The following is a 23971-nucleotide window of genomic DNA, read 5'->3' on the forward strand; positions in this document are numbered from 1 at the left end:
ACCCAAGAGGCCAATCTCAGCCCCCAACCCTGAGCCCCAGCTCTCCCTGGCTCTTTCCTTTCTTCCATGGAGAAGTGTCACAGACCTGCCCTTCTTGTCCTCAGGGTGACTGCAGGGCTAGGCTGAGCCACTCACCCATGTACACACCTGCTCCCTGTCCCTCCAGGCCTCCACTAGCCTTGTAACTATGGGCAATAACCTCCCCTGACCCCCAGCACGTGTTTCCATCCTGGGCCTCCTTCAAGGACCAGCTGCTGCTTCATCTCCCTTGAAACCTCCACTGACCATTCACTGGGAGGGTTGCCCTCCTCAGACTCACATAGCCAGGGGCCACTGGTCCTCCACCAATGGACAGTGCTTCCGACACATATGGCCCTATGGAAAGCAGAACCTCAAAGAGGCCATGCGGTGGACACAGGCACTTCAAAGCTACACAGGACTCATTCAGATACCTGCCCAGCTTGACAAACTGTGGACATGCAGGCAGCCACGCAGTGCTTGTTTCCTTGTCTGATAGCTGCATGAGGAATCCCCACGTGGCCTCTGTGCCATGTGCAGCACCCTGCTTGGCCTCAGCTCAGAGGTGCAGGAGGGTGGGTCGCTGCCCATTGCCAGGTCCGTACGGGGCACTTAGCAAATTCTGCTGAATGACCACAGGCTAGACCCTCTGCCCCAATGCTAGGGAGCAGGACAGGCCCACACCAGCCTCTCCTCATCCTGGCCATCTGCTCTCTGCCCCTGTGGCAGTCCTGGAAGCCAAGCCCAGCTCTGAGCAAGAGGCAGGACAGCAGTCACCCTAGTGATGCCCATGGGGGCCGCACAGCGCAGTAGGTGGGAGTGAGGTTCACCTGACCCCTGGGCTCCAACACTACACTGCCCGCTTAGCCGTGGCTTCCCTCAGGCCTTGGCTGGGACATGGTAATAGTGGCACCTACTTCACAGCGCTGTCATAATAAGCAAGTATGTTCCTAACCCTAAAGCATTTTGCACTCTGCTTGTGTATACACTCCAGAAGTATCTGCTTTTCTCATAATGACTCTGGGACTCATTGCCAAAGTATACTGAGCTCCTAATCCATGCCAGTTACTAACTAAACCCTCTCCCATGTGTCTGCTCCTCCACCAGCTCCACCAGCAGCAACATTCACCAAGGCAGGGTTTGCTGCTTGTTTCAGATATAGGACTCAGTTGAGCTATTTAAAGGCAGTATTTTGTGGCTCAGTCCTGTGTGTACAAGCAGACGTAGACACCTTATCCAGAAGAGCTGTCAGTCCAGCTGGATCTGTGACCCCAGTGCAGGCACAGAGTCAAAGCCAGGACAGAGGCTCCAGGAATAGTTTTGGAGCAAATAGGAGCTTGTGGTGAAGACATTCAAAGTGTCTGGCTCTCACATAAGTAAGTTGCTGGCTCTCTGTGCCCATTGCACCATGCAAGGACCTCATGGCCACCCCTTGCTGAGTTCTTCCCTTTGCTCCTGGGACAGCCCCAGGGTCACCTACTGACTCTTACCCGCCTCCCAGAATACCTCTCGCTCCCCAGGCTCCAGTTCTGTCCCTTGCCACAGTCCCTCCCCTGTCCAGGGCCTTAGCACTTGCTGCACATTCTGTCTGGAAGGTCTTCCCCAGATCGTTTCTCTCTACCTGGGCTCAGTCCAAAGGCCCTCCTCAGGGAGGCTGTCCCTGACTCTCCTCATAGAGTTAACCCCCACACCCAAGGATCCTCCTTCCTACTACCCCATTGTTTTACTTATGGCACTTCTAGAAATCATTTTATTCATTTCCTTAGCAGTGTATAGGCTGTCTTCCCCATAAGAAGGTAACCTGGCATTTGGTGGGGGCTCAGTACGTATTTCCTAAGTAGTTGAACATATGATTGAAGGACTGAATGGCTGGAAACCCACCCAACATCATCCATCCAATAAGGCTCACTATCCATGCATGATTTCCAGGGAAAGGGAGACAGAAAGGGGCAGAAACAAGTTCTGGGAAGTCACCACTGACAAAACTTCAGAATGAGAAGACTGAGTCTCAGAGAAACAAGCACCCTTGACATCACGCAGGCAAAGCTGGACTAGAGCCAGGTCTGTCTGATGGGCCCCTGGGTCACCCCTCTCAAGCTGCCTTTCTGTGAGGTCCCAGGGCATACATCCTCATCCCAGGGGTGTAGGCTTGGCACCTGATTCTTTCAAATATTCCAGGGACTTTTGTTTCATTTGTTCACCATGACAATGAGTCCCTAAAAGAATCAGACTTAGCCAGCCCAACCCCCAGTCCCCATTTGCAGATGAAGGAGGGGCAAGAGGACATCAGAGAGCCCAAGACACGGCTCGGCACCTGTGGCTCAAGCGGCTAAGGCGCCAGCCACATACACCTAAGGTGGTGGGTTTGAATCCCCAGCCCGGACCCACCAAACAACAATGACGGCTGCAACCAAAACATAGCCAGGCGTTGTGGTGGGCGCCTGTAGTCCCAGCTACTTGGGAGGCTGAGGCAGGAGACTCGCTTGAGCTCAGGAGTTGGAGGTTGCTGTGAGCGTGATGCCATGGCACTCTACCCAGGGGGGATAGCTTGAGGCTCCGTCTCAAAAAAAAAAAAAAGAAAAAAAGAAAAAAAGAAAGCCCAAGACAGAACAGAACCAACCCCAGCACTGGGCCAGCATGCACACCCCACAGAAGGTAGGCATAGCCCAACTCCAGTAAGTGAAATGTGCAAATCACATGTGCAGTGTACAAACTACCCAACTGGGCGGCAGCCCTTCTGAAGGTGGCCTCTTACCCGCACAGCTTCTGCAGTGGCCAGCTCCTCCTCCATCAGCTCAAGGGCACTGCTGTCTGCTCCCTTGAAGAAGTTTGAGGCCAAGATCATCTTGCCATCCTCCAGCTGGATGTTTTTCACCAGCAACTGCAAAAGGAAGGATTTCACAGTTCCTGTGGTCAGATGAGAGTGGTTCCACGTGGGGTGCTGTGCCACACTCATCCCCAACCCTCACAACAAGGAGGGCACAGGGAGTCCCAGGTTAATGACAAGGAGGGAGTTCAGAGTAGCCACTATTCTAGGGACACAGGAAGCTGTGGTATTCCTACCCACCTCACTCTCAATTTGCCTGTCACTCACCCCACACACTCTCCCTTCCTCTGTGAGTGCTATGACTTTATTACTTTATGACTTTATTACTTCTATAAAAGAATTCAGAAAACATAATTGAAGCACCACATTAAAAACCAACTGGGAAAACAACTAAACACACAATCAACCAATAGCTCCCGGAGTCCTGTGGAAACATCTGGAGAGCATCATCAGATGCCTGGCTGGGACTCAGAGGTGGAAAGAGGAGAGAATGCAAAACAGAATCTGGCATGCACTAGAGTCTGCAACCCCAGGGACGACGCTGCAGATTGGTCCCTAACACACCCAGAGTCCACCACCAATCACTGTGATTCTGGGTGCCTGATATGGCTGTGACCACCACAGAATGTGGTTCCCATGTCCGCCCTGCATTTACTGACTGTGGTCAACATGGGCATTTTCTGAGTTTAATAACATGTGACATGTGTGAGTTGTCTGGGGCCTGCTTACTTCTAAGTGCTTATTCAACAAATGTCCTTGTTAGTGGGCAGAAAAAAGCACATGGGGAAAGAGCTGCAGCTGAAGCCATGGCTAGGCAGCTCCACACATGCCACACACTCTAGACTCGCTCCAATACAGCTGGAGCCAACTTTCCAGCCCAGCCCCTACCCCACTGCCTCTGGAGGACATTCTGGAGCTTTCCAGGAGCTAAAGTCCTGCCAGGCCCCAAAGTTCCTGAGAGATCCTTCAGCCTAGGGTCTCTACCAAACTGCTTCCCCTGCCCTGCTGCCCCGTGGGTCTCCTGGCAGATGCAGATGGTGGCTTTGATCTGGCCAGAGCCCCCTCCTCTCACACCAGGGGCCTGAATGTCTCCCTCCTTCTGAGCATGGAGAGCTGAGAACCAATGTCTCCCCTTCCATCCCATCCCAGGGGCAGCTGAAACCAAAAACTGACTTAGGTGGAGACAGGCAGGGCCAGTGCGTCATAGTCCTGAGCCAGCCCTGGGAGAGACATAGGCTGGACTTCTCCTGGTCCTTTACCATTTCCTCTGTGCAGCCTGCTCTCTCACTGCCCTGCACGATTTTCTAAGAGCATCCATTCCCTGAGTAAACCATGCACAGAAGAACTCCCATCCCAGGCCTTGCTTCTAGGGAACCTGTCCTCAGACCAAAATTCTCTTGTAACTGCAGGAGAATAATGGATATCTAAACCACTATTAGTCATAGACATAAATGGTGGCCTCAATGGAGGGTAGGCACCAAGAGTGAGAGAAGGCCAGGTCAGGCACAGCCACGACACCCTCCACCTGCCTGTACACACCACTGTGACCAGAATACAGCATCTGTAGGATTTATCAAAGCTCCATGAGTGCTAGAAGATCCCTACCTGCCCTTCTCCCTGCCCCAGCTTCTTACGTAAGTAGAGGTAATAGCACAAGTTAACAGTGGGCTACCATGGCCAAAGAGCCAGTGTCAGGGCCTTGGAGCCAGAGTTTTAGGGTTTGAATCCCAGCTCTGCCACAGACTGGCTTGAGCGACATTCGGCAAGTTATTCAAATCTCTACTTTTCAGTTTCCCCTCTGTAAAATGGGTATAATACATATAGCAAGGGTTGCTGAGAAGATAGAAGTTAATGCATATTAATTGCTTTAATGCATTGCCTGGCACATCAAAAACACCCCATCAATTTTAGCAGTTATTCTGATTTGCAAGTTCTGCTAATACTTGTGGTCAGCATGGCTCCAAGGGTTCTACACATCCTAAGTTGCAGTGGCATACCTATTCTTAGAGAAAGAAGCTAACCACACCCTGTGGTGCTCAGACACGCCGACAAGCCAGGCTCCCTGAGAGGGTTGCTCCTTGCTTTGGGGTTACCTGTTGCCCACACAAGGCCCCCAACTCTGAAATGGGGGCTTTGTCAGGGAGCAGGGAGCACTGGATAAACTGCCTCCAACAGACAAAGCTCAGGGTTTTCCCACCTGGGTCTTGTTTCCATATCTGTAGAGTGGTCAGAGTTGTCCTGTGCAGTTGGGTCATCCAGAGTCTGTGGTACAGGCATAGGACCCCTAGCAGCATCCTTACCATTCTGTCATCGTTCCCGAACAGGATGAGCCCTGCTTTGGTGACTACCCCTGGCCGATGGGCTCCTGGGATGGACAAAGCTTCTCCCTCAGGCGCCACACCTGAAGTATTCAGGGTTGAGTTGAAAAATGTCAGCTTCTGTGGAAGGAGGAAAACCAGAAAATGGCAAATGAAAAGCAAGGCCAGGAAGACAGAGAGAGGCCAGGGCAGCTAAAACCTGAGAGCAAGCTCAAGGCCCACTTGGCCCTAAGACCCTGCCTCCAAGGAACAGACACAGTAGCAGAGGGGCCTCAAGCCCCATGTGCACCTAAGACCATTCACCTTGGCCCATGGCCTCAGACCTCAGGTGCACAGACTAGCGTAAAATATGTTCAAATCATCACAGCATGAAGTCACCTGTCCTAGGGATGCCACCAAGCACTAGTCACTTTAGTCAGCAGATACATTTGACAAGGGCTTTGCATCAAGGAGAATGGCAGAAGACTTGTCACAGTCTGGACAGTTGGCTAGGGTCAGGGGTTTGGACAGTCTGGGGCTGTGTGGAGAATAGAGTTGCCCTCAAGGTTTGGACAAAGATGGCCACACATGCCCCCCCCCCGCGACCCCACCCAGTGCTTGTTAGAGCCTGTGAGCCCCAGGGCTCTCTATTTTTAGCATCCAGCCTGTGCATGCCATCTCTGGCCCCAGTATGCTGCCCCTCCCTATCTGGGGCCACAGCAGAATCAGAGCTATGCCCAGGCAAACCCAGGGTTCAGGCTCAAAATATCTCACAACCCTATAGTTAAACCCCGGAATCACTGCAAGAAGCCTCCAGCTATGCTGGACATCTACCCTTTAACCACCAGATAGTAGACAGGACTCTTGGGCCATAGGTAGGAGCAAGGGTCAGGGAAGTGGCCATTTACTGACCAGTTCAAACACATGTGACAGTTTTACAGCCATTGGGGCACACCAACAAAGCTAGCTGAACTCTAGCTACGTGTGAACACACCTGTCCACAGGCCTCTGTCCAGGCACCTGGCACCTTGTCATTCCCACGGATCCAGTTATGAATGGCCTCTGCTGGCTGGTCCCAGTTGATCTGTAGGGAGCAGGATGTGTGTCCTTAGCTGGTGTCTCCTCATTCCCCTCACACCCTGAGGACCCAAGGATAGTGCACCCAGTCCCGTGTGCTCTCTGGCTCTGTATCTCTAACCACTTCAGCAGACTTCAGATGGCCAAGACCCTACACAGAGTGCCCAGAGCACAGGCCTGGCCCCAAGAGCCCCATATACAGCTTCTTCTCACCTGCAGGGCCCTTGTAGGTCCCTTCTTAGAGACAGCCCATAGGCCCCCCTCTGCTTACAGGAGCTCTCTTACACCAGCTTGGAGACTCTAACACTATGGCTTACTTTTACTCCCTGGTCCTCTAACTCTTCTCCCTCTTGGGGGTTTTGCCTGCTCATTCCTCATAAAGAGGAACAGAAAAGAATGTGGAGTGGCTTCTGCCCCCTGCCCTTCCAGGCCTCCTCCTCCATAGCTCAGGCACCCCTGGTCTGGGCTGCCCTTCCTTTGGGCTATAAACTATTACAACCCACAACACTCAGGATGATGCCCAGCTTCCCCAGAGCTCTGCACCCCGAGGCCACTCCCAGGCAGGCTCCAGCACTCACCTTTGCTGTCTCCTTCTTCTGAATCCCCTCATAGGTGGCTCCTTCCTTGGGCTGAGGGACTCTGGGGGCTTTGCCCTCAGCAATCAGCCTCACAGCCTGCACCTGGGGAGACCCCATGGATCAGCATTCTCAGAAGGACCTTCCCTCACTCCCAGCCCCTGGGGCCACACTGAGCCTGGACCTGGCCCAGATTACTCCCACTTGCCTGGCATAGAAGAGGCACAAGAGAAATGCTTGGGTGGTCATGAACAAACAGCGTGGACATCACTCCAACGTGCACGGTGGGCACACCCACCCTCATCACACAAGGTTTGCATTGTATGGAAGGTCTTAGAAGATTATATGAACTATAAAGCCCTGGGTAATGCACACATGTTCATGCTGCTGAGAATGGGCCTTGGGCCCCAGTGAGTTTGGAGGTATAAGTCTGGAGATCTGGGTGAAATAGGAAGTAGTTTCTCTGGGATCAGAGAGAAGAGGGTGGCAGCAGAAGGGATCAGGGAAGGGGCTAAAGGAGACCCAAGGAGCTTGGGCCACCATGAGGGAGACCAGAGATGCCAAGGCCGTGACATGGCATCAGAAACAGCTGAGGCAGGGCTGCCTAGAGGAAATATCCGTGGGGATGGACATGTTCATGTCCTCGGGTCTGGTACAATTGACAGGACCCATGTGGAGTTATGGGGCCTTGGAGTGTAGCTAAGGAGACATAGGAGCTCAATTTTAATTATAATGAATTTAAATGGCTCCAGGTGACCAGGGCTGCCTTACTAAACAGCACAGCACTCAAGGTGTCTGAGTTGTTTGCCATGGAGTGTGCAAGTTACACCCTTCCCTGCCTCTCATGCAACATCTCCAGCAAGCCTACTTGGCACACTGCTTTTGTGAGCAGGCCATTCTGTGGGAGGAAACACAAAGGCACACAGCTTAATTCCACCTGAACAGTAAAAGGTAGCCAGTGTGAACCTGGAGCCAAAGTGAGGGGACAGCTAGCTTTGGGTTGTAGTGAGCATTGGCACCTTCCTGTTGTGCTTATTCCCCTGGAAAATCCTCCTGCCCCATTCCTGGCCTTTGGCCATCATTTGGCCCAGACTCCCAGCTGGGATGCTAGCAGCCCCACAGACACACAATCCCCACGGCCTTCCTTGTAGCTGCAGAGTCGATTACAACTGTCCCCAACATCAGTCATCCTTACCTTTGGGCAGCCCCACCCTTAATCTCCCAGGAGGGCTCAGACCACAACCACAGCTGTCTAGCTTCCGTCCCTAGTCACCCACAGCCAGAAGCATGCAACCAAGCATTCCATCACCCAGTCAGTGATTGGCTTCAGGTGATCACATGGCTCAAAACTGGCCAATCAAGAGTTATCCTTGATTCATCATTCATTAATTTTAAGAGGAAGAGGGTTTCTCTTCACCTGGAATCAAGAATTACAAGCCTTGAGCTACCAGTGACTAACTTTCCTCCAATTTGCACTTTCCTGTTATGTGTATTGCCACATCCAAACCACCAGTGCTCTGGGGCAGCCGGACTAAGAATGAAGTTAATCAAATAGAGAAAAGCAGAATCAAAGGGTGAAGATACAGAGAGGCATAATTCTAAGGATGTCATAGCTTAAACTTCTGAATTCAGCCAAGTGTGGTCCTTGCCTTTACTGTTATCTATTACATGAGCCAAAATGTCCCCCCTTTTGGCTAAGCTTCTGAATTGGGTTCTGTCAGTTGTGAGCAAGAGTCTCTCCTGGGTGGCACCTGTGGCTCAAAGGAGTAGGTCACCAGCCCCATATGCCGGAGGTAGCGGGTTCAAACCCAGCCCCAGCCAAAAACTGGGGGGAAAAAAAGAGTCTCTTCTAACACAATATGCTGTCTGTCCTGCTCCTAAAGGGAGAGGTCTCTCTCTCTCTAGAGTCCTGAAATTTGGGGGACAAGTGTCTCAGATGGAGAAGCCCCAGAGGCAGGAGTGTGTTGGGGCAGAGGGCACAGCATGGCAGCTCCCAGCCCTTACCATCCCTTTGATGCCTTCAGGAAAGAGGAAGCGGTTGTACAGGGAGCTCACGGTGTCATCTGGGAGCACCTCACACTCCTGCTGAAGCAGAAGGTCCCCGGTGTCCAGTCCATCATCCGCCCAGAAGATGGTAAACCCCCCTTTCTTATCTCCATGAATGAGGGTCCTAGAAGCAAAAGAGTGAGACCTTGAGTCTGGAGAACACCCTAGAGCAGCCCTTAGTGGCCACACTACACCAGGCTCCCTTCTCCTCCAGGAGGGCCAACACTACTGCAGTGGCAGAAGGGGAAGGAGAGGGAAACAACATTTACTGATACAGGCTAGGCCTTATGTAAACTTAATCCTCACACCTTGATGACAGGTATGGCATGCTCCTTTCCTTAGCAAATGAAGAAAGCAACCCAGGTCCAGAGAAGTGAAGTGATGTTATCAAAGGTCAGGGAGCCTAAATTTCAACCAGAAGAGTCTGACCACAAATCTGATCTCTTCTCCGCTCACATCTTCCCTCCCTGACAGCCCATCTGCTATGCCACCTAGTTTTGTGTTTCCAGTACTTCTGTCACCTCAAACTATCATGCTAGGGTGCTCCTTAATGTCACTTTTATCTCTTTCTGCATGGGGTGCTGCAGAGAGTGGCAATAGCACTGGAGGTTACAGCAGGACCCTACTACACAGTTGGCCCTGGTTACTGCCCAGGGCCTTGTCTGTGCCAGCTGCAGGAGGGAAATTGATGATGCTGGCTTCTCCATTGAAGCCATGTACATGGGTGGGAACACAGAGTGCAATGCTCTAGAGCTCCCTCACTGACACATCACCAGTCTGCTTTATGCCTGACACGAGGCAGCACAGGACAAGCCCTGGATGACACCCACACCCAGACCCTGCAGAAATGCCCAACTTTCACTGATGAAGGGGGATATATATATGGAGACAGCCCCTGTGCTCTTGCCCCATCTCACCAGTTGATGGCCGAGGCCCCCCGGTGCCGGGGGAGCAGAGACGGGTGGTAGATGATGGAGCCATGCTGGGGGGCGCTGATGATCTCCATGGGGATGAACTGGCTGCAGAAGGGCAGCACATTGAGCTCGGCCCCCAGAGCCTTGTACTTTGCCACCACGTCAGGCAGGGCCTGTCCTTGTGCCCGCCACCGGGGGAACTTGAACACCGGCACACCGTCCTTCTCAGCCTCCAGGCCTATGGGAGAGCAGGTGAGAAACCAGCCCTCCTCTGCCACCCACCGTCACACTGCCACCTATGCCTTCCCAGCAAAGAGGCTCTCAGCTTCCTCTCCTCACCTGTCCCACCCCAGCCAGGCTCCATCAGGCAACACAGTGGGGTTGCCGGCCAAGAGTGAGGCTTCAGATCCTTCTCTGCCTCAGTTCTCACTTCTGACCACCAGGCTGTCCCAGTGCCCTCCTCACCCTGGTCCCTGCCCAACCCCATGTGGCTGGCCTCTTCCCCTCGCCCCTCCAGAGGCATCACCACACTCACTGCTACATTACTGTGTCCCATGCTCTACTGCTCTGTGACAGGGGAGGGTCCCTGCACTTCTGCCTCCTAGCTGCTACCCAACTGGATGGAAGAGGATGGGGGAGAAGGATGAGAAGGGTCTCCCATATTGGGAGTTCCCCAGTGTGGGTTCCTTACCCCAGTTGCAGAAGTGTCCCCCCAAACATCAGCAGAATCCATTTTCCAGTATCTATAGAACTAGCCTCAGTACACATATACACATACACACACACACACACACCCCTGAGGCCAGGACCAACCTGCAGCCCTTCTCCTGCCTAGTCACCCTCCACATAGTCCTGAGTCCAAGCCCCTAGCTTCCAGGTGCTCCCAGCTACAGCTTCCCTCTAAATCCCACCTTAGAGGAGGCAGCTGCCTCCTCCCATCACCACCCAACACCTTGCCTGACACTCCTTGGCACTTAGTGAACACTCGTTCCCTGTGGTGTGGTATTTGGCTCCAGGCTGGACTGACCCTCTCTGCTTCTCTGTCTTGGCATCTGGTGGTTTAGGAGAGGGTGACGTTTAATGTGAGCAGACCTGACTGCACTTGTAAAAGCTGTCCACAGTGACTAGGGGAGCACCGCTTCAGGGCACCTGAGCTCAAGGTGAAGTAGGAGCCCAGTCAAAGCCCTCAGAGGCTGGGTATGAGCTCAGGCTGTTGTGGGTCACATTGTGGTCAGGTTCAAGGCTGAGACCCAGGCTGGCACAGGACAGAGGTTGCTGGAGCTGGTACAGGGCTGATCTCCTGCCCAGTGATCTGCCTCCATCTGGCCTGAGAAGCAGTTGCCAGTGTCCCTGGAGGGCCCTTCCTCCAAACCCAGGCCCTGCATCCTACATGCTCAAATTCCCAGCTCAAAGGCTATGGCCCAGAACCGTGGTTCTCAAACTATGCTCTTCCTAGGATTGAGGGCAGCAGCATCACCCAGGAACTTGTTCTCAGACTCCGCCCCATTCAACTGAATCAGAAACTCCTAGGGCTGGCTCAGCACTCAGTGTTCTAACAGCCCTGTTGTAGTGACTCAGATTAGGCCCACCTTTGAGGCCACTGGCCCCCGGTGACCTTTCAAAGTCCAGATGCTGGGGTCAGAGAAGCCCAGAGGGGAGCCTGGGACCAGGTAGGGCCTCCTGACAGCTCTTCTCCAAAACACAAACCCTTCCCCATTTCAGATGGGGAAGACATCTCCACTTTATCCCAGAAAAACCCAGCAGTCAATAGGCCCCAGAGCGGGATGAAGAGTGGGCTGCCTCCCAGCAGGACACACCAGGAGACCCAGCACACTTCTGCTCCCATCCCCAGCCCCAGCCATGCCATCCCTCTGCATGAGTAGGCAGACCTCCATGCCTCTGCTTGGGGCCACTCACTCACCCAGGGGGTCAGCCTTGCCATCCTTGTCTGGCACAGTGAACACACCCACCACTTCATGGCCCTCCTTCCTCAGGTGGCAGTAAACCTCCTGGCCAAACAGGCTCTGCCCAATCACTGCAATCTTCATGGCAACAGGGTGTGTCGGAAAGACTGGGGAAAGAACAGACAGTGTTCATTGGCCTCCACAAGCCAGCCCCAGTTCAACCAGAGGTAGCTCATGGCCTGTGGTCTGTGGCCTGCTCTCCCTTGGACCACCTCCATGGCCCCGTGGTGGGCAGGCACTGCAGGGGGACAGTGCAATGGAAAGGACCAGAAAAACATGTGCAAACCCAAAGGGCTCCAAAGGGTGGAATCTTGGATGCCACAGCCGGTGATATGTGTAGGGCTTATAGAGTTGGGAGACTCCTTAAAACCCTCCAAGCTGGTATGAAGTGCTCAGTGTTGGGTCTTTCGAAGGTATTCAAGTATATTCTGTAACAAACCAGTTCTGTGACCTCATTCAAGTCACATTAACCCTCGGTTTCTTCGTCTGTTAGTGAAAACAATTCCAGATTCCTCAAATGGCTGTTGGCCTACAAATTAGGCCTGTTCTTCCCAGCCAGGGAGCCAGGAAAGAACCAGGAAGGAGCCCCAGCCTAAGGAGCTGTCACCTGAGCCTCAGCAGGAAAGGGTGCCTGTGTGGGCCATCCTGAGGGTGAGGTGGGGAGGGAGGTGGTGTGGGGCTCCACTGGGATGGCCAAGAACGGAGGTGCAAGGGAGGAAACAGTCTCCAGATTAAGCAAATTTTCCAGTTTGGTCATTCATTGACCTTGTTCATATCTGTAAAACCTAAACTATTATTCTCCTAATACATTTCTTTAAATCATCCATTTACCAAAATATAAATACTTTTTGGAACATAGTATTGAAATAGTGCACAGTTCATGTGTACAGAAAAGTCCACGAGTCACAGTGTAGCTCAGAGAATTTCACACCCTGAGCACCTACCTGTGATCAGCACCCAGATGAGGAATAGCCCTGGAAGCCTCCAGAGACTCTTCTAGCTATACAATCTGCCAAGGGGAACCTGGCTTCTCACAGCAAAAACCAATATCCTTTGAAAGACGAAAATTTGAGTTATAATAGAAGGAATACCTAAAGACATAACAAAATCATTAATAATAATTTTGCAACATATATAGACACATGTCTTTTTAGATTTTCAGTAATAATCAGAAGTTTTCCATGTAGAAATACTATATATTTCTGAAGAATTATTCTATGTATTTCATATTTTGTGTTGTCATGTTAACTTTAATTCTATAATTGTTAATGGCATACAATGGATATTTGTATACTGAACTTAAAAAAATAAAATGGAAAAAGTTTTTAAAAAACGAATTTTGCCTGTTATGTGTGTATATGTGTGTGTGTTCCCTTTATATAGAGTGTGATGTTTGGCAGATTCTCCCTCCACATCTGTGACTGTACATAGTCGTACTGAATTCATTCTCATTGCTGGGTAGCATTTCATCCTGTGGATGAAACACAAGTCATCCACTCATCCTGCTATTGAGGGGCTCTTGGGGAGTTTCCAGGTCAAGGCTATTACAAGCAGGGGGGTCACAGGGTTCTTGAATATGGTTCTCACTGCAATACATGCACATCTTTGTTTAATATGTACCTAGCAGTGGAATTCCTGGGTTACAGGTACAAAAATGTCCAGCTTTAGCAGATGCTCCCCGTTTTTCAAGGTACTCCACTTTGAGGGAATGAGGGGATCTCCATTTCTCTGCATTCTGTACTGTGGCCTTATTTTTTCTACCATTTTAGCTATTTTCCTAACAAAATGTAGCTGTCTCACTGAGGTTAAATTTGCAATTCCATCATGACTACTAAAGTGAAGCAGCTTTTCCTGTGTTTATTGGTCATTTGTATGTCCTTCTGTGGGAATTGCCTCTTCAAGTTTTTTGTCTATTTTTTCCAAGTTTTTTTTTTATTCTTTCCTTATATAAGATTATTTTGTTTTGCTTTTAAAATAATCTAGACCAGGAGTCCTTTGTTGGATACGTAAATGGAAAATATCTTCTCCACATTTGCATCTTGCCTTTTTCACTCTCTTATGGAGTCTTTTGAAGAACAGAAGTTCTTAACCTTAATACACTTTATTAAAGTTGTCCTTTATGGTTAGGGGTTCTTCTACTCTAGTTAAGAAATCTTTGCCTACTTTAAGTTCATGAAGATGTTCTCCTTATCTTCTAAAATATTTACTTTGCCTTTTAAATTTAGATGTGCAATCCTTTTAGAACTTATTTTTGTGTGTGATGAAGTAGAAGTCCAGAATATTATTTTCTGTATGGATGTCGAAGTAACCCAGTACTAGTTACTGAAAAAGGCTTCCTTTTTCCATTGAAAAGGAAACAAATCTATCCCTGGACCTGTATTCTGTTCCTTGGGTAGTTCTGTTTATCTTTGTTTGATTTTTTTGTGATAGTGGCAAAGACAGCTAACATAAACTTGACATTATAATCACTTTTAAATGTGCAGTTCAATGTTGTTGTTCACATTTACAGAGCTGTACAGACATCACTACTATTTCCAAAACTTCTCCCCACTCTAACAGAAACTCTGTCCACTGACTTCTTTTTCCCCAACATCACCACCAGCCTTGACAACCTCAAATCTACTTTCTACCTCTCCATATTTGCCTATTGTGGATATCTGGTGTAAATGAAACCACACAATATCTGTCCTTTTGTACATGGTTTATTTCACTTAGCATAATGTTTTCAAGGTTTATCCGTGTTGTAACATGTATCAGAACTTTATTCTTTATATGAAGGAATTCATAAAAGAGTACTTAATTGGGGGTACCATTTTTCAGTTGCGATGTCCTCATTTGATTCTTTTGAAACTCTAAATATCTGATAATATATTCCATCTTTTTTCTCCATTTCTTTCAGCATACTATTTTCAGTTATTTTAACATCTTTGTCTGCTAACTTGATTATCTAGAAAGATAATCTGTGGGTCTTATAACAATTCTCTACAATGTCTTCCAGAAAATAAAAACAGAAAGAATGTTCTCATTCTCTTGGGCCAACATTACCCAAATACCAAAACCAGAGACATTATAAGAAAAGAAAATAACAGACACCAATATATCTCAAGAACAGTAATGTTAATTAGAATTCTCAAAAATATCAGCAATCAAATCCAACTGTATATAAAAAAGAACTACATATAACCACCAAGTAGGATTTATTCCAGGTTAAACATGTGAAAATCAATTAATTTAATTTATCACGTGAGTACGTTAAAGAAGAAACATCATATGATCACATCACGAGACCCAGAAAATGCATTTGACAAAATCCAAACCCATTCATGATAAGAACTGCCACCAAACTAGGAACAGAGGGGAACTTAACTTGATAAAGAGTATCTAAAAAAAACAAAACCAAAAAACTATAGCTAAATCATACTTACTAGGTAGAAACTAGAAGCCTCCCTGCCGAGATCAGGAGGAAGGCAGCAGCGACCCCTCTTGCAGCTCCTGTGCAGCCTCACACTGGAATTCCTAACTAATGTGATAAGAGAGGGAAAGAAAAAGCATACAGATTAAGAAGGAAGACATAACTGTCCTTGTTCTTAAATAACATGATTTGTCTGTGCAGAAAATCTCAAAGAATCAATAAAAAACTTCTGGAACTAATAACCGATTCTAGCAAAGTTGCAGGATATAAGGTTAAAATTTAATATACAAAAGTCAATCACTTTCTTCTATGCCAGTAATGAACAATTGGGATTTGAAATTTAAAACACAAGACCATTTATATTGGCAAAAAAAAAGAATATTTAGGTGTAAGCCTAATAAAATACATACAAGAGCTATGTGAGGAAAACCACAACTTTGATGAAAGAAATTAAAGAAAACATAAATAAATAGAGAGAGATTCCATGTTCAACTCAATACTGCCAAGATGTTAGTTCATACCAACTTGATCTATATATTCACCCCAAGTCCCAGTCAAAATCTCAGTGAGTTATTTTGTAGACATCAATAAACCAATTCTAAAGTTTATATGGAGAGGCAAAAGACCCAGAGTAGCCAACACAATGTCAAAGGTGAACAACATCAGAAGACTGACATTGCCTGTCTGCAAGATTTTCCTATAAAGCTGCAGTTATCAGGAACAGACAAATAGATCAGTGTAATACAGCAAAGAGCCTACACTTAGGCTGTATGCATAGTTAGCTGAGCCTTGCCACTGGAGCAAAGGCAGTGCAATGGAGAAAAGATAGACTTTTCAACAAGTGATGCTGGAATATCTGGATATCCACATGCAAAAGTAAAAAATAAAAAGAGAGAGAATCTAGACATAGACCTTACAATTTTCACAAAAATTAACTCAAAATGAACTACAGGTCTAAATATAAAAACATAAAACTATAAAACTCCAAGAAAATCTAGATATTCTCCTATGTTGGGTTTGTTGATAAGTTTTTAGATACAACACCAAATGATCCAAGAAAGAAAGAATTGAAATGCCAAACTTCATTAAAATAAAAAATTTCTGTTCTGCAAAGGACAAGAAAATAAAGACACAAGTTACAAACTGGGAGATAATATTTGTAAAAGACGTATCTAAGAAAGGACTATTATCCAAAATATATCAACTGCTCTTAAAATTCATCAATAAGAAATCAAACAACCTGATTTTAAAAATGGGCAGACACTTCACCAAAGAAGATATGCAGATGGCAAATAAACACATGAAAAGATGCTCCGTATCCCATGTCATCAGGAAAATGCAAAATAAAACAATGAAATATGACTACACATCTATTAGAATGGCCAAAATCCCAAACATCAGCAATACTTCATGCTGGCGAGGCTGTGGAGCAACAGGAACCTGTAATATGATGTACCCTCCTTGGAAGACTGATGGTTTCTCATAAAACTAAATGTACTATTGTCATATGATCCAGCCATCACACTCCTTAATATCTACCCAAACTAGCAGAAGACTATGTCCACACAAAAATATGCACATGAATGTTTCCAGAAGGGTTATTTGTAATCGCCAAAACTCAGGTTTGACCTTTTAGATATAACACCAAAAGCATAATCCATGGAAGGAAGAATCGAAAAGCTAGACTTCACTAAAATTAAAAATCTCTGCTCTGCAAAATAAACTGTTAAAAGAATGAAAAGATAAGGGGTGGTGCCTGTGGCTCAGTGAGTAGGCACTGGCCCCATATACTGAGGATGGCAGGTTCGAACCCAGCCCAGGCCAAACTGCAACAACAACAAAATAGCCGTGCGTTGTGGTGGGTGCCTGTAGTCCCAGCTACTCAGGAGGCTGAGGCAAGAGAATCACCTAAGCCCAAGAGCTGAAGGTTGCTGTGAGCTGTGATGCCACAGCGCTCTACTGAGGGAAACAAATTGAGACTCTGTCTCTAAAAAAAAGAAAAAAAGAAAAAGAATGAAAAGATAAGCCAATGGGGATTAAATCTTTGCAAAAGACCTATCTGATAAATAACTGTCATTCTAAACAAACAAAGAACCACTCTTAAAACTCAACAATAAAACAAAAAAGAATTTTTAAAAAATGGGTATTGAAAATTAACAGCGGCTCGGCGCCTATAGCTCAACCAGCTAAGGCGCCAGCCACGTACACCTAAGATGGCGGGTTCGAATCCCCAGCCTGGACCCGCCAAGCAACAATGACGGCTGCAACCAAAAAATAGCCGGGCGTTGTGGCGGGCGCCTGTGGTCCCAGCTGCTTGGGAGGCAGAGGCAGGAGACTCGCTTGAGCCCAGGAGTTGGAGGTTGCTGTGAGCTGTAATGCCATGGCACTCTGCCCAGGGGGACAGCTTGAGGCTCTGTCTCAAAAAAAAAAAAGAAAATTAACAGCACCTCATCAAAGAACATTGTATACATGGCAAATAAGCATATACAAACATGCTGAACATTGTAAGTCATTACAAATTGCAAATTAAAATATAAGGGTGAGATACCATTACATGCCTGTTAGAAGGGTTAGATTCAAAACATGACCCCAAATACTGGGGAGGATGTGAAGCAAAAGGAACTCTCATTCACTGCTGGTAGAAGTGTTTCTTAACACTAAACATATTTTTATATATAATCCAGCAATCGCTCTCTTCAGTGTTTACTCAAATGAGTAGAAAACTCAGCCCACACAGAAACCTGCATACAAATGTTGACAGGTTTATTATTCATTATTGCCTGAACTTGGGAACAACCAAGATGTTCTTTAGTAGATGAATGCAGAAGTAAACTGTGGCACATCCAGACAATGGAATATTATTTGGTGAAAAAATGAAATGAGTTATCAAGCCAGAAAGAATGGAGGAAACTTAAATGCACATTGCTAAGTGAAAAAAGCCAGTCTGAAAAGGCAACAGATTGAATGATTTGTACATTCTATATGACACTCTGGAAAAGGCAAAACTGGAGATACCAGTGGTTATTGGAGGTGAGGGGATAGGAAAAGCACAGGAGATGTTAAGGCTGGTGAAACTACTATTTACCACACTGCAGCAGTGGATACATGTCATTATATATGTCCAAACCCATAGAATGTAACACCAGGGCAGACTGAGAACATGAGAACTCTGTATTCTGCACTCAGTTTCTCAGTAAACCCAAAACTCCTCTAAAAATTCTCTATTAATTAAAATAAATTTAAAAACTATATAGTTCACATCTTACTACAAAATACAGCCCATTTGGATTACAAATGAATATTTAAAAGTCAAATATAAGAAAAAGCACTAGAAGATATTGGTAAACATGGGGATATACAAACCAAATAGTAATGGGAAAATGTAAAATAAAATGTGTGATAAGTTTTCAGACATGAAGGTGACATATGTCTCTGAAGAAATTTGCCAAAAGAAACAAAAAGTTACATGTTCAAATCACAAGTAGCCAAAGAAATGCAAAATAAAACAAGGGGCTTCATTTCTCCTGTAAACTTGGCAGATGTTTAAAATAATGTTAGCTATGTTATGGAAAACAGCAATAGGTTGGTCAAACTCTCTGGAGGAAAATTTAGCAATAAATATCAAAATTGTGAAAGCAGTTCATATTTTTCTGACTCAGCAATTTCACTTTTATGTTTGGACAAGCAAACAAAGATGTATATTTTTAAGTTATGGTACATTCACACGGTGTAACCATGAGGTGAGAGAGGGCAATGTAGTCTCTGGTGTTCAGACTGTAAGTCCAACACCCCACCAGATAAGAAGCCTCTGTAATTTTGTAAGGCACACATGCATGTTTATTTGTGGTGTAAAAGCCTCAGATATTTATACTGAAATGTTCAAAGTCATTGGGTAGAGGTTTTGGGTTTTCAGGGTTTATTAATGACTATTACTTACTTACTTACTTTTTTTTTTTTGAGACAGAGCCTCAAGCTGTCCCCCTGGGTAGAGTGCTGTGGCATCACAGCTCACAGCAACCTCCAACTCCTAGGCTCAAGTGAGTTTCCTGCCTTAGCCTCCCAAGTAGCTGGGACCACAGGTGCCCACCACAACGCCTGGCTATTTTTTGGTTGCAGCTGTCATTGTTGTTTGGCGGATCTGGGCTGGATTTGAACCTGCCACCTTAGGTGTATGTGGCTGGCGCCTTAGCCACTTGAGCCACAGGTGTCGAGCCAATTACTTTCTTTCTTACCAGAACGTTCTGGGTTTTTTTTCTATATTGAACATGATTACTTGTGAAAAAAATAAAGGGGTATCCTCCCCCCCAAAAAAAAATATTGGTTGAAGGTAGGCAGAGTCAGAGTAGCCACCAGTGAGACTTCAGGGACTGCAGCTGGGTCTGAGGAAGCAGACTCCCAGGCTGGGAGATTGGGGTGGGGAGAGGAGAGACTGTTGTCACAGTCCAAGGAAGCTGAGCTTGGCAGGGACAGGAGCCATGGGAGGGGCCTAGGCCAGTCTTGGCCTTCGCCCCAGAAAGAACAGGTGCCACAAGGGGGAGGTGCTAGGGAAAAGCCCACAGTGCCATTAGGCAATGCAGGCCACCTCCACCTCTCCCTGAGTTGTTAACAGCTGTGGGTTGCTGCCGTGACCCTAACAAGACTGCTAAGGCTTCCCAGGCTTCCCCCCACCCCAAACCCCCAGCCCGGGGCCTGCCTCCTCAGGACCCTGCTCCAGCCCCTGCAGAATCAGTAGCTCTGGGCCTCAAATTCTGGAGCTGTGGTCCTCAGTGCACAGAGGGAGGCTGCTCCAGGGGACGCTTTGCTCCCCTCCCCAGCTAGGATCCCTAGAAGTCAGCCCCATCTGCCGGGTACCCACAGCCCTGGGCACAGCCACCCAGAGCCTGAGCCTGAAGACCCCAGTATAAGCCTAAGTAAATGGCTTTCCTAGCTGAGCCTCCATGCCCTTGTCTTTACAAGGAATGTCAGAGTGTTGTCCCCATCCCCGTCGCTGCTAGCAGGAACTCAGCGGCCGACACTCACGCAGGGTTTCCTCGGGCAGGACTCAGGCACCGTCTCCTGCAATTCTCAAGCAATTCTCATTCTTAGTAGGTAAGGACTATTAACTTATCGTCCCTCCCAGTGTCACAGACAAGAAACTGAGATTCAGAATTTAGGAAGCTTGCCCAAGGTTAAGGAGATACCAGGGAGCGGGAGGAAACAAGTCCCTGGAACTGTAGGCAGAGGTCTTAGCTCCAGGTTCGGTTTTGTCTCCAGCCCACCTAGGGGAACTCTCACCTCTCTCGGACAGGTGATAAGTGGGGAACCTGGGGCCAGGAAGCCGGGCTTTCAGTAGCAGGACCCCAGGAACCACACCAGGGGTCTGGGGTCTGGCCTCCCCGTGAGCACAGCTTACTGGACTTGGGGTGGGGGGTCACGCAGCTGGGCTGTCAGCCCCGCCGGGAGCGGCGACCCCTCCAATCACAAGCGGCCCTCCTGCCAGGCCTCCGGACTTGGCCAATCGGAGGAGACCTTTCCCAGTGCCCAGAATGGGGTGACCGGCCCAGGGGACTGGCTGTCTCTGCAGCCCTCCAAGCCTCAGTTTCCTCTTCTGTAGTCAGGGCTAATAACTCGCATGGCACGGGCTTGGTCCAGGGACTGGCCTAGGCGCCTCGGTCTTTAGCCTGAAGACCCCCTGGCCGAGTTGAGGCTCAGCTGTTTAAAGCAGAATCCTGGACCCGGATCCTAAGCCCGGCGCCCCCGCGGCGAGACTTTTGGGCCCCGCAGAAGCTCCCTCGGTGGAGCCCGAGCCCCGAGCTGGCGTTCCGGAGACTCCAGAGTCCCCGCAACCGCCACCTGCGGCAGCTCCCCCTCCCCACCCCACTCCACTCCACCCGCCGCTCTCTGGCAGGCTAAGACTCACCAGGCTCAGGAGGAGGCGCAGGCGTTGTGGACAGACGGACCTCTGGGAGCTGCTGTCCCGGGACAGAGGATATCAGCCAGGAGGCGGGACCAGCCTGGCTAGTAGGCCAGCTCAGGAGGGGAGGCCGCAGGGCGGGCAGAAACTCGGGCTGGGTAGGGGCGGGGAGGGCACTCACCGTGTGACCCTGTGGCTGGGCGCGTTGCTCACCCTCTCTGGGCCTGCTGGCGTCTACAAACGCCATAACAAGGCCTGCCTACCTAGCAGAAACCTGCACTTGCCGCGACCTAGGGCAAGAAGACCCGCTGTGAACCCCTCAAGAACTCCCAGGGCTTTGGAGAAGCCCATCCAGCGGCAGCGCAGGCAGTTCTGAGTGTCTGCTGAGGCTGAGGCCTTCAGGGGAAAGGAAAACCTTGCAAAGCCTGTGACGGCGCTCACTCAGGCACTCATTCACTCAAGAATGATGTGTGTGCTGTGGACACAGACAAGGCCAAACAAGACCCCTGCCCTCTGTGAACTTGCATGACCCTTGACAGTAGCTGCCTGTCCTACTTGCCTGCCCAGTGCCTTCCCCACAGACCCCAGGTTTCCTCTCGGCAATTGGTCCCTCTTTCTCCCACCTGGTCCCAGGGTGTTGGTGTCCTCCCCTTCCTCTGAGGGAGCCTAGGCAACCCTGCCTCCCCCAGAGTCCTCTGCCCTACTCTGGGCAGGGACAGCCAGGTAGGAACGCTATAGGAAATGGTAAATCTGAACATTGTTTCCTGAGTGCCAGCCTTTGTCCAGGTGGCTGTTGGAGCTGACTTCTCTCACACCTGCAGCTCTCCTCACACCTGCAGCTGACTTCTCTCACACCTGCAGCTCTCCTCACACCTGCAGCTGACTTCTCTTCTCTTCTAAGCCTCAGTCTTCTGCAGCATCTCTCTACCTGAGTTTCCCACCTGGCCGCTATTCAGTGCTGGACACATGAGCTTGCTGCAGCCACAGGCTTTTACACTGGCTCTGCTCTGAGTGGCCTCTTGGGTACTTGTTTGGCTTTGTCTGTGTCCGCAGCACACACGGCACCCCTCCCCCATCAGATTCCACGCATTGGAGGAGAGAAGAAGCCATTTCAGGTCCCATAACTATGGATGTCCCACAGCCCTTCTTGATCACATCACCCTCTTTTATTTTCTTCATGGCACACACTGTGTATCTAATGTTTCTTGTCCCTTTATTTGTTTATTCTCTATCTTTTGCACTAGATTGTAAGCTCTTTGAGGGCAGAAAACTAGTGAGGTGTAGTCCCTGTTGTAGCCCCAAAACACACTTATAGTAGTTACTAAATAAATGTCTATTGAATGAGTTAATGCCAGTATTTTGCCCACATGCCAGCATGGACACCCCGGATTAGTTGATCTGACTCTGCTGAGACCAGCAACCTGTTACAGGTACTGCCCCCTTGTTCTTTCAGCTCCAGACTGTGTGTCTCCCTGTTGTCCCTTGTATCCACTGTCCTCAACTCATGAAGGTTTTGCTGCTGTTCCTCTTCCTCAGGAGAACACCATTCATACCTCAGGGAGGTCCCACTGCAGTGCCACATCTCCAGAGAAGCTTTCCCTACCTGCAGCTCCACTGGGACAGATCCCGCCATCGCAGGAAGCCTCTAATCTTCTTTCATGAACCCCCCTCAAATGCAATTTTATCACAGCTTCTGGAATTAGTTAATTAGCATATCACCCTCTCGCCCCAGCATGAGGCCAAAGACTATCTTAGTCTCCTGGGATTTCCCCAGCTGTGCCCAAGGAACCTCATCCACATCTGAATCTGATTTAGATGCACAGATTCTTGACACTGAGCTGATTCTGTAGCGGGATGAGGCTCTGACGGGATGTTTGGAGGGCTGAGTGTATTGTGCATATGGGAGAAACATGGTAGTTTTAAAACTCTCTCATACTCCTCCCTTCAAGTGTGGAATGAACTTCGTAACTTCCTTGTAATAAGTGAAATATGGCAGAAGTGACTGTGATTTCTAAATCTATCCATTCATAGACCAGATAGAGAAACTAAGGCTTGAGTGAGGTCAGAGAGAGGCAGAAGCCAGCTCATGTGTATTCAGGATTATGTGATACTCTCTGAACAACTCTTACTGATACTCTCTTTTACCAGCTGGTTCTCCATGCCAGGAATGCCCTGCCCCTTGATGCCATGTAGCCTAACCCTGCTCATGCTCAGGGATGGCCTTGTGCACTGTCTCATTTGGGAAGCTTCCCCCCCTTGGGAGTTTCCTTATTTGTAGCAGAGACCACACTCTAATGTAACCATCAATATGTCTGTCGGTCTCTCAGCTGCAAGACCCCTGAGGGCAGGGACAAGGTCCGTGTCATCTGTGTATCTCAGAGCACTGCAAACCCTGCTGTAAGAGAGGCACCCATGGTGAGGATGGACATTCCCTGAAGAGAGGACCTCTGCTGGTGCTGAACTTCAGTGGCCAGGTCCTCCATGGGGAGGCACTTTGAGCTTACACAGCCCTTGGGTGGGATAAGGGATGGGGGTGTCAAAGAGGGTGAGTGTAGCTCAGGTGTGCAAGGATAAGATGGATGGCAACACAGATTCTATATGTTGTATAAGGATGATTCAGCTTGTTTGGGGGAAACTCAATAATTGGATACTGGGTGTACACTGAAAAGGAAATATTAACTTCAAGGTCTATGGCCTTTGGGAAATCAAAGAGGACAGGGCAAATGACCTGGACTTTCTCTTTTTTAATTTGGGACCACTGCTCCCCTTTGCTCAGCTCCTGAGATGCCCCATTCAGAGACTTCTACCCAACATGTGCATTGCTCATGGCGTCACCTGACACCCTACCTTAAAAAACACTCTCCAGCAGAAATCTAGAAGTCAGGGTGGTTTTGCTTCACATTTCCCCCCCACAAAAGGCTACTGTGTGACTTTACATACGGAGGTAA

General features: G+C 48.6%; 1 protein-coding gene across 3 annotated transcripts in view; it reads right to left on the reverse strand.

The window, feature by feature from the left end:
• ALDH1L1 (aldehyde dehydrogenase 1 family member L1) overlaps positions 1-21093 on the reverse strand; it is a 66634-nt gene extending 45541 nt beyond the window's left edge. The window contains exons 1-10 of one of the 3 annotated variants that reach the window (XM_023516975.1): positions 21030-21093; positions 15144-15238; positions 12663-12769; positions 11676-11825; positions 9758-9992; positions 8799-8964; positions 6798-6899; positions 6137-6226; positions 5146-5283; positions 2774-2899 (exon numbers count right to left, since the gene is read on the reverse strand). In XM_023516975.1, the coding sequence (XP_023372743.1) occupies positions 2774-2899; positions 5146-5283; positions 6137-6226; positions 6798-6899; positions 8799-8964; positions 9758-9992; positions 11676-11802 (984 nt within the window). In that variant the 5' untranslated portion in view covers positions 11803-11825; positions 12663-12769; positions 15144-15238; positions 21030-21093. The remainder of the gene's footprint in view (positions 1-2773; positions 2900-5145; positions 5284-6136; positions 6227-6797; positions 6900-8798; positions 8965-9757; positions 9993-11675; positions 11826-12662; positions 12770-15143; positions 15239-21029) is intronic. The other 2 variants (XM_012809240.2, XM_003796179.3) reach the window with 2 other exon arrangements.
• Positions 21094-23971: the final 2878 nt, after the last annotated feature.

Source organism: Otolemur garnettii, unplaced genomic scaffold, assembly GCF_000181295.1.
Source record: "Otolemur garnettii isolate 467f Iridium unplaced genomic scaffold, OtoGar3 scaffold00101, whole genome shotgun sequence".
In the NCBI taxonomy this organism is placed as follows: Eukaryota; Metazoa; Chordata; class Mammalia; order Primates; family Galagidae; genus Otolemur; species Otolemur garnettii.